General features: G+C 36.9%; 1 protein-coding gene and 1 long non-coding RNA gene across 2 annotated transcripts; one reads left to right on the top strand and one right to left on the bottom strand.

Annotated features, from left to right (window-relative positions):
* Positions 1-806: 806 nt before the first annotated feature.
* LOC103493336 (uncharacterized) lies at positions 807-4,504 on the bottom strand. Its single transcript, XR_007821981.1, has 3 exons — positions 4,002-4,504; positions 1,673-2,009; positions 807-1,593 (listed from the first exon to the last, which is right to left on the bottom strand). It is a non-coding gene; the product is annotated as an uncharacterized LOC103493336 (long non-coding RNA).
* A 130-nt stretch (positions 4,505-4,634) lies between these two features.
* LOC103493338 (vicilin-like seed storage protein At2g18540) lies at positions 4,635-8,197 on the top strand. Its single transcript, XM_008454043.3, has 8 exons — positions 4,635-5,473; positions 5,725-5,770; positions 6,237-6,286; positions 6,439-6,480; positions 6,761-6,874; positions 7,365-7,443; positions 7,520-7,591; positions 7,683-8,197. Exons 1-8 carry the CDS (start codon positions 4,836-4,838, stop codon positions 7,728-7,730), a joined length of 1,089 nt encoding a protein of 362 aa, XP_008452265.3. The 5' UTR covers positions 4,635-4,835; the 3' UTR covers positions 7,731-8,197.
* Positions 8,198-10,794: the final 2,597 nt, after the last annotated feature.

Here is a 10,794-nt window from a genome sequence, read left to right as displayed (position 1 = left end):
AGGCGAAGGTAAAGGTAGAGGAAAGCTGGCGAGCGACAGAGAAGGATCCGTGACATGCCATATGTGGACTCAGTTTTGCTTCCATGTCTATGTTTCAGTGTTTAAATATTCCGTTTTTAATGAAAATTTAGTCTTCCCTCGTTTCAAGAAAGTGTCTATCGTTATTGTTTCTTTTTAATAATGACCTCAGCTTAGTATAAAAAGTTGTGTCGTTACAGTTATTATTGGTAGTGTTATTATAATATGTGTTTGGGGGAAGAAATATGAAAGGTAGTGTTGTGATAGTATGTGTTTGGGAAAAGGGATTATTATAGTAGTGTTATAATAACATGTGTTTGGGGAAGGATTATTATTGTAGTATTATTATAATATGTGTTTGGGAGAAGATTATTATTGTAGTATTATTATAAAATTTGTTTAAAGGAAGAGTTATTAGTGTAGTATTATTATAATACTTGTTTGGGGCAAGGATTACGTTAATTGGATTTAGGATATTTTTTAAATAAGGAATGTTAATATAAGAATAAAAAATCTATAATTTAATTTTTTTTTCTTTTGTAAATGATCAATATTCAATTATGTAATTAGAATAACCCAAAAATATTTTTGTATATACGTTTTGAAATATTTTTTTTGACGTACCCTGTGAGTAATAAAATATTTGTTTTCTAAAATAGTTGTATTGAGTCCCATTTAATAATTTTGTTTCTTCTCTTATGTTATGTCGTGCAAAATTAATTCGTAAATCTGTAATTTCATTCGCGCATTTAAACAAATTATTTTCACGTGTACGCAATTTAGAAATATTGTAAAAAAAAACTTCAACGAAAACAGTACATTAATATGATAGTATAACAATATGATACCATTACATAGGAAAGCGAAATGAAAATACAAATTATAAAGCTTGAACAGAAAGAGAAGTTCGTGAGATAATAAGACAAAACAAGTAAGAAGAAGAACATATAGTCAAACTCAGAAAAGCCGCTAATACAAATACAATAAACAAACTGGTCATCAGTTTTCTTGAAGAATGATGTTGTAGCACAGGTACTTCATATTGTCGGGAAAGTCAAGGAAAGCTTTCATGTCGTCGACGTTACGCATAAGTATATGCATTAAGCGACACCTATCCATCAATGTCAACTCAGAGATGTCCTCCAATTGTCGGACAACCTCTTAACGTGTTTGGCTTGCGTCTTGACATTGTAGGACAGGCCATTCAACAATACGATTAAGTTGTCATTTTCGTACTCAATTGCAGTGCAAATTACCTCCCCACTGTCTGCGGCCTATCCTCCACGTTTTCGCTTAGACCCATTCGAAACATACCTACCTTCATTTACCCGAGTGGTTCTTGTTCCCATTCATTCATGAAGCGACATGTTCAATCACTGATTGTACATTGGCTGGGAGTCCATATCCGACGCAACGTTAGCGACAAATGCCTCGTACCCAGCAGGATCGTTTGACCCAAAAGTCCGTAAAAGTCTCAGCCCGATCTCCCATCGCACGATCTTTGCCAAACACGTACGACAGTTCGTCATAGTGGGGAAACGACTTATTAAAGAGATCCTTGGCCGTCGGATGACTCTGTACAAGTGCAATAATAAATTGTTAGTCCTTTTTTTTAAATATACTACAGTAATTGTTCAAATGACTAGTAACACACCTTCATCCAATCGTCGAAGACTTCTTTTTCTGCAATGATGCACTTTTGTTCATCATTCCACCCAAAACCACTGCAGGTAAGACCACGCATCTCCGCAAGTGCATGGAACATTCTCTTTAAAAATTTTATTCGGCTATCGATCATTGAAGCATGGACGTTAGACCTTGGGATCTTGAAGGCCATCATTCTCACCAGCTGATTTAGGTACCCGAGGCGAAACATCCCGTTGTCAGACCTCTACCCACCAGCATTGACTAACTCCACGAGGCACTCGACGAGGCCTACCTCTTCCTCTTTAGTCCAATTGTGCTTAGGTAGTCTCGATGAACTTGCCATGCTAGAAATCAAACGCAAACATTTTAGTTTCATTAATTTCCTACGATTACATACATAGTACATTTAACTCGTACAGAAAAACAGTTTGCCATTAATTTACTTGCGTAATCAATACACTGAAAACAAATATATTCCGAAAACTATGACAAAATAAGACTCAGTGCAATCACTACTTAAGTATGAAAATGAACGGTGAACATTTAATTGTTCTACTGGTTACACAACTCCCAATCACTAAACATTTCTTCTGCAAGGTCATCCCTCCACTGAGTCCACTCTTTGAACGTCTCTATGTAATGTATGTCATTGGTAGCAGTAGTCGCGTGGGTGGAATCAACCTCATCTATTTCATCTTCTATATCAAAGTTTGTGATCTCTCTATTAATAAGATTGTAGAGGAGACAACATGCGAGTATTGTGCGACATTGGACTTTTGCAGGGTAGTATGACTTTCCCTATAGTATCGCTCATCGACCATTCAAGACACCGAATGCTCTTTTGATTACATTACGGTAGACGAATGCTTCATATTGAAGAACTCTTTCAACATTGAAAGTGCATTTTCAGCGCCACCTCATTCCTGCAAGTGGTAGCGTTGGCCTGTGTAGGGTGCTAGGAAACCCTCTACATTTGGGTACCCGGTATCAACTAGGTAGTAATAGCCTGTGATCACATTTCACGATTAAAATGTTGCATCTGTTAATTGCAAAATTGCATTTATATGTACAACGCCATAGGTAGTTACCCTAAGGCACCTTCAGGCCATTAGGTCTTGAAATGGCATCACGTAGGATACGTGAGTCTGCAGCTGATCCTTCCTAACTGACAAGTACGTAAACGAAATCTCCTTTCGTGTCACACAAGTCAAGTACATTTATGGCCATCTCTCCCTTACGTGTTTTATACCTAACCCGGTTACTTGCTGGAACGTTGACTTTTATGTATGTTCCATCTAATGCACCTAGGCAATTATGCAAAGCATACTGATGATTACTGAGAAAATCTAACGTTGTTGGGTTGGAAGTACGTAGATCGAGAGAAATGTGTACCTCAAACCACCTTCATCTTCAATTTGTGCAATCGTTAGGAACTGGTTGTGGTTTTTTCAAAAGCTCGTCATGAAGTCGAGTAACGGCCAATAAAACCATGTTGAAATGACAGAAAATTGTCTTATCCAACCGCATGAACTCCCGTTGAATGACACGGTTTTTCACGTCGTACGCAACAATATGGAGGAACATTGCTACCATCTCTTCAACATCGACGACTTCTGTCGACATTAGTCCAGCAATGGTCCTTAGTAGGTCGTAAAGAATGGTGAAACATCTTCGGTCCATTCTCGTACTCTGGCGACACACTAGGTCTGAGCCATGAATCATGCAGAAATAGGCTAACTGTCTAATCCTATGCCCAGTTTTAACTATATCTTTGAGCATAGGAGACCTATATGAAGTGTCGTTTTAAATGTTACATTCAAACATGATGAACATACCAAAGACCAAAGAATGGAATGCAAGTAGACCAAAGAAAACAGTGGGTAAAGTGGATAAAGTTGAAGAAAGTAGTCGGTCATATTTTTCAACACAAGTACACAGTAGGCATGACATTGTTGTGCATAGGCTACAGGAATAGATACAAATCTCAGACACAATGAGGGTTTAAGAGCAATTTAATGCAATAATTGAAATGGAAGAGGTTGTAAAACAAATCTAAACATGTTCAGAATGCAGAGTTGCAACAGAATTGATCATATACGGAGGCAAAACAAAATTGATCACATATGGACGCAAAACAAAGGAATACATGTGAAGAACAGAGAGTGAGGATGATTAAACAAGTTCACAGACGAAATATTAAAAAAAAAATTGAATAGAATCATAACATTAAACTCACCACTGCGAACAGAAATGCATATTGAACCCAAAATAAGAACAAAAATTGAAGGAAAAAAATCAGACAAACCACCATAATACTCATCATAGGCTGACCATACCTTTGGTGTAGACCGAGAACCCCTGTCATGCTCCGCCATGCCCCTACTCGACTTCCTTTCACCGATATATTTAGTGTAGCATGTATGACAAAATGGTTGTTCAGTATAAAAAAGTGCAGTAAACTCGTTCTAGGACCGGCAAGAGTAGGGAGCAGCAAGGATTCTTCGGCAGACGAAGGGTATGGAAATATGGAGAGAGGATGAGAAACGTTTTAGAGGTCATGCACGTCCATGGCAACCGATCAACGAAACGCAAAATAGAGAGAGGATAATTACCGTTTTGGGAAGAGTAGGGCAAAAAATGGAACACGAACAACACGGACATATCCTTCGAAAAGGAGATAAAGGAGATGTAAATGAATTTGAAGAGGAAGGGAGAAGAGATCGGTAAAAGGGAGATAATCAGAGAAAAATGGGAAGATAATGAGAGGAAAATAGAATGGAAAATGAGAGGAAAACGAAGGATTTCGACCGAAAAATAAAGTAGGGTTAGGAGAGGCATACGACAGGTAACATGTAGAAGAAGATAGGTTAAATGGGGATTAGGATAACCCTAATTCCCATTAACTTGTTTGGCCCAAATATTTTTTCCAATTCCCCTATACCCGAGGCTCAAAGACACCCTAACTGAACAACAAACTAGGTGAGTAATGTAATGCAGCTTTGGGCTTCCTCCGAGGCCGAAGAGAGACGGCCCATCATTCGGATGATCCGTTGCCTATTCCTAAAACAGAATCTTGCGTCTCGAGGCTTCTGAGTTCGACGCTCATTTCCCATCTTTCTTTCTTCTTTGTTCGAACGTCGCTTCAAAATCACTCTAAACCCCCAACTCAAATGGCGAGAGATCGAAATGGCGAGCTAACTACTAAGAGAGGAAGTTCCGACGACGACGAACCCGGCGAACGAGAAGGAGAAGACAACAGTGCTCCTTCAAAGAGGATCTCCGGTAAGGATTCCGAGAAAGATCGTGAAAATTCCGGTTCTGATGCAGACGAAGGACGAAAACGCACCAAATCAAGAAGAAAATCGCGGGAAAATTCGGATTCCGATGAGAAACATGGCAAGAGACGTGGGAGGAGTTCGAGAAGAAAGGGGAAATCCCGTAGACGATACAGTAGTAGTGAGGAGGACTCTGATTCTGAAGATACTGAATCTGATAGCTCGATGTATGATTCGGAGTCGGGGTATTCGGACTCTGAATCAGCTTCAAGTAGTTCGGGTTCGGAAGAGGATAGCGAGAGCGAGGAGGAGAGGAGGAGGAGGAAGAGGAAGGAAAGGAGGAGGAGAAGAGAGAAAGAGAGAGAGCGGAAGAGGAGGAGAAAAGAGAAGGAGAAGAAGAGGAGGAAAAAAGAGAGAGAGGAAGAGAAACGAAGGAAGGAGAAGAAAAAGAAGGAGAAGAAGGAACGAGGAAAGAAGGGGGCAGTGACCAATTCTTGGGGAAAGTACGGGATTATCAAAGAAACTGATATGTGGTATGTCAATATTGAATTCCATCGATGTTTCTGTTTGCTTACTGCACAAATTTTGTGTGTGTGTGTGTTTTTCTTTTCCTTTTAAATTGAGTCCTCTTGTTTTCTGTCTTCCTATTTGCTTAACATCTTGCCTTTGATGAGTTTCCGTGCATGTAATGTAATAAACTGAACTTGGTTTTGTTATACTGTGAAAGCGTTTCTATACTGCTTCTTGGTTTCTTCAATTTGATCTTACTAACTTCGTCTTTTAGGAACAAGCGACCAGAGTTCACTGCATGGTTGGCTGAAATAAAAAAGGTAAATTGATTTATGCCCAATTATATTTCCATTAGCTCAACAATGCTAATTTATGATATTTGTAAGCTGTGGCATTATCTTGCTGTTCTGTTCGAACTACAAAGTCTGTGGAATAGTTTTATGCAATACTTGAATTTCCTTCATTTCTAACACACTTCATGCTTTCATTACGATGGAGCCAACCCCAGTGTTTCATCTCTTCAGTATGGATTTGAATTAGCAAGAGCCAAGTTAGTTTTTCATGGTACTTGACCGTCTAGGAATGGAAGAAGACTTCCAATACTCAATCCAGTTAACCCATTTTTGCTGTTTTTAGGACTTAAATTACTTTAAGTATTGTGCCTATGTTTTGGATTGAATATAAAAGTTTACTAAGGCGGCAAGGTGGGTAGAATTAGGATCTGACTGCTTACATAGTTATGGTATTTTTGCTAATCATACTATTTTGATGTTACATTGCTCTTAGGTTAACTTGGAAAGCCTAGCTAACTGGGAAGAGAAGCAAATGTTTAAGGAGTAAGCTCCTCACAGTCATTACTGCTGAATTTTGAAGATAGCTGTTGTATTAACTATTCTAATTCTCACTTAATCTATTTGTGAAAACTTGTTGAAACTGTAAATAACTTCAATCATACTCATCTTGTGATGATTGTTTGTACTTTGTACAGATTCATGGAGGACCATAACACAGCTACTTTTCCATCCAAAAAGTAAGGTTCTGAGTATCTTTGTATCTGCAGCTACTATCTTCTTTTTTGAGAATATTGAAAGAAATAAATAGACATAGATTGCTCGATGGAACATTGCTATGGTCAATATTTCTTGTAGTTGCATTTTGATACAGTATTTTAAAACCAGAAAGAATTAACTGAAATTTTTCTTTGAAGATCAACATCTACTCATGTTGTTAAGTATGCTTTCGCTTATTAGACTACTATTCATTTTATTTCTTCCAATGTCAATCACTTCCATTATTTGATGTCATTTCAGGTACTACAATCTTGATGCTTATTACCAGCGTAAAATACAAAAAGATATGAAGAAAGGCCACAAAAAGGTTGTGGCAGGGGAGCGCACTGTGTTTGATGATGAAGAACAGAGGAGGTACTTTCAACTTTTCTTCCTTTGTCTTTACCTACTGTTCACTTGGAGGATTAAATACACCTCAATTTTTGAAATTTTTGCACATCCAGTGGTTCGATGTCAATGTTTGATGATGGAGTCTTAAGTTATCAATTCAACCCAATAGCTTAAGCTAGTGGGTGAGGGTAAATCTAATATAATATCTAACATGATGCAATACCGCTCATTAAGAATTCACGAAGAAATTCTTTATTCAATTTTTCAACTTATATCAAATCATTCCGATACAAGATCTGAAGAATCATCTACTAACTAACTGATAGACTAATTAAAAATAAATTCAGGAAACAACTACTAAAACTAATTAACCAATTGAAGTGCTACATTTGAACTGCTGTCTTTTCCCTGGACTTAAATGCAATCAAAACTATTATCGAATGTTAAAAGATCATAGACGGTCAAGTTGTTCAAACAGTCTTGGTTTGGTTAATAATTACACTCTACATTTTAGGCAAGAACTACTCATAGAACGTGAAAAGCACAAGGAAGAACAAGTGGAAGCCCTAAAGCGCTCTATGCAGACAGGAATGGTCAGTGATTTTACTCTCTGAAAGTAGTTCGTATTATCCAACTTTATGGCAAGTTTCTTACTTCCATTTCTCACAGGCACAAGCAATGAAAGAACAAGCTCGACTCAGGGAGGAGATGGCTTACCAATACAAGCTTGGAAACTTTGAGGTAGGCATAAATGTGAACAAAGTTTTCCTGCGGTTTCATTTGGATGTACATTCTCAGGCTGTTCCCAAATTTTTGCTACATTTTATTATAGGCTGCAGCTGCCATTCAACGAAGATTGGACCCAGATGTGGCCCTGTGAGAGAACTGAAAGAAGAGGCTTTATTTTGCTTGATTATTTCGAGTTTGGTACTACATGGCTCCGCTCTCGAGAACTCCTGCAGTTCCCGAATGTCGTTTGAATTTCCAAACAAAGGGAAGCTCTCCACAATCCAATCATTTCTGCCAACCTTTGTAGTTTTGTAGCATCACCATCCCAGTTCCCATGGCAGTACAGGAATGGTTTTGACTTGTTTTTGCCTTTGGAATAGTGAAGGTAATTTTGCATAAAGTGTGTCATGTTATCTATGGTGTAAAAGTCACTCTCTTTTATAGTTAGCAGTCGAAATGTGGGTCGTGAATTTGAGCCTATGTTGTGCCCACTGTCCTCAGAAATGGACAGAGAAGAAATGGCATTTCTAGTCATCTTTTTTCTGTCAAGGGTTGAATAATGGATGGATTGTTAGGGTTCTCTTTAACAAGAACGTAAAGAATTTTCTTTCAAAGTAACTTCTAGGAGCACTTGGAATGAGTTGACTTTTTTTTTAACCCAAACTCAATTTTTGGTTCATAAATAATTCTGAAATCCACTATTGATAATTAAAGTTTGGACGTTTACTGACTCGATCTTCCTCTCTTATACTATTTCTTTGATGTTTTTAACAATTCCACTTGTTAATCACCAACTTTGGTGTCATGCTTTGATGACAACTTTCAACGTTCAACTCTAACAACCGCCATTGACTAGTATTGATGACTATGCTTCGATAAACACCTCTGACGACAATCACCTCTAAGGATTTTTGTTGACAATCAATATTTGCCGTCTCGATGTCAAACTTTGCATGATTCGCACTTTTGGTAGCCAACTTCGACGATTACTTTTAGTGATCAACTTTAATCACTATCTCAATTAATCAGCTATTAACTCTAATAACGAACTCTTTTATCTTATACTCAAAAGAAAAAAACATAAAACAAAAAGAAGAGTTAATTATGAGCTTTTGTCCCATTATTATTATATTAATGTTATTAAGAGGTTGTCTCCTTTTAATAAAAACAAAAATAGGTTTGAAAAATTTGTTTGGTCAAAGTATTTTTAAATACAAAATTGAAATTATTAGTTAATCTAAGTAGAGCAATCTCAATCATACCATCACTACAAGAAATAGAGAATTTTTGAATGCCGCAATTGTTAAGTTTTATGTCATAAAACATATGATTTGTGAATGTTAAACTATTCTATTATTCAATAAAGTTGTTAGTGAAGTATTATTCAATAAGTTGTTGACGAATAGGAGATTTGCTTGTTATAAACTCAAAATCCAATAAACGTAATTCCTCAACTAGTATGGGTACTTGAACTTTATGTAAAGACATGATTGTGGGTCAAGTTCGAGTAATAGTTTTAATGGTTTACAGTATATGAGTAAGTTTGGACACTTTATTCTAAGGATACTATTGATGTAGCCCACTTTGTATTTAGTACAAGTGAAGTGATCTCAAGACGCTTATGAGAGACATGTGAGTGACGGCGTCCTATGCAATAAGATTCACTACAATAATTTTTGGATCTTTTGATGTCTACCGCCAGGACAAAAGGCATCGAGAGGTACCATATCTCTTGACGCAATAAATAGCGCATCAGAAGATCGAGTATCTACCAATGCATAATGTTATGATGCGTTATGCGTCGAGAGGTAGAGGTAAACTATTGACACCTTAACAAAGGCATCGAAAAATAGAGGAAAACTACCAACGCATTGTTGGTGGCGTCGGGAGTACCCTTATATCTCTTAACGCATACCGTGAGGCATCAGTAGAAATAAATCATTTAAATAACGATTGTGTATCTCTCGATGGTCGTTCATGTACACATCGGGAGTCGTGGTAACTCCTGAAGCTTGTTAGGCTGCGTCGAGAGTTCTCCTTTAAAAACTCAAATTTGTTTTGTAAAACAGATCTGAAGGAGAAGAAGAAAATCGAAAGAAGAACGACATCGTTGCCAGATCGAAAACGCACACCACCACCGCTCAGAAATTGTCATCGTTGTCCATCCACCCCTGTCTTGCAGTGCCACTGCTGCCATCGCATGTCTTTTCTCTTTCGGTATGTAATTTATTTACCTAGATTATTAATTTTGCCCTTAAATCTCTTTGTCTTTTAAAATTTCTTAGTTCCCTAAAATTACATTATTTTGAGAATTTGTTTGATGAATCATTGATTCTAGAAGTTCCTTTAAAAACCGCCCTAGAAATTGTTGAATTGTAGCTTTATCTAGCTTTGTTTGTTTTGAGAATCTCCCTAATAAGTTTTTATGTTTTATTCCTAAGGGAAAAATGTCATTATGGAAGGACTTTAGTTTAAGTTTTGGAGATTGTTAACTCAAAATCCAAAAAAAAAAAATATTATTGTTGTGGAAGCTCAAAAGACGAAAAATTAACCACAAAATAGGATGGAAAAAGTGGCTTTTTGTTTACACTCTTATAAATCAAGTTTTAATGTGTTGAAGAAGAATTAACTTGGGAATCAATATTGGTGAGTTTAAGTTTTAGTGTTGCACTTACAAAATGAAGAGTTTTGTTATGTAATTTAAAGATTAATACGAACGATGAGTTTATTAGTTGTTGTAAACTTATGCTTTCTGACATGGAAAAACTAAATTAATCATTTGCCCTCTATGTTGTTGATACTTCAATTAAAGACTTTGGAAACTGAATTAATCCTCCATTGTGCTTATCGGTTTTGGTGTAGTATTTAGGTCTGAAATCAGTGTTTTTTAAAGTGCTTAGTACCACACTAAAGAATAATAGTCATTAAGAACTTATAAGTGTGTTACCAGAACTGTTATAAGTATCAAAGTTCTCAATGGTTGGAGTAACAAATCCTTTGACATGTTACTAGAACTGTTAAAAGCAGCGCTTCCAACGGGTACTACTATACCTACTTCATTCTATGAAGCTAAATGAAATTGTGTGACTTAGGCTTAGGATACGAGTCTATTCATGCGTGTAAGTATGGTTGCGTATTGTATTGGAAAGAATTTGAAGATTTGCAACATTGCCCAATTTGTGGTGAATCTCAGTACAAAGTTAATGATGACAAAG

This window comes from Cucumis melo, chromosome 6, assembly GCF_025177605.1.
Source record: "Cucumis melo cultivar AY chromosome 6, USDA_Cmelo_AY_1.0, whole genome shotgun sequence".
Classification (NCBI taxonomy): domain Eukaryota; kingdom Viridiplantae; phylum Streptophyta; class Magnoliopsida; order Cucurbitales; family Cucurbitaceae; genus Cucumis; species Cucumis melo.
This window is presented reverse-complemented; position numbering and strand designations above follow the sequence as displayed.

What these genes read in the sequence shown, in the direction of transcription:
- LOC103493338 (XM_008454043.3), top strand. Translation starts at nt 4,836, where the DNA reads ATGGCGAGAGATCGAAATGGCGAGCTAACTACTAAGAGAGGAAGTTCC. An exon ending in GCTCTATGCAGACAGGAATG is followed by an intron (nt 7,444 to 7,519) that starts GTCAGTGATTTT and finishes CATTTCTCACAG; the next exon opens with GCACAAGCAATGAAAGAACA. An exon ending in ACAAGCTTGGAAACTTTGAG is followed by an intron (nt 7,592 to 7,682) that starts GTAGGCATAAAT and finishes ATTTTATTATAG; the next exon opens with GCTGCAGCTGCCATTCAACG.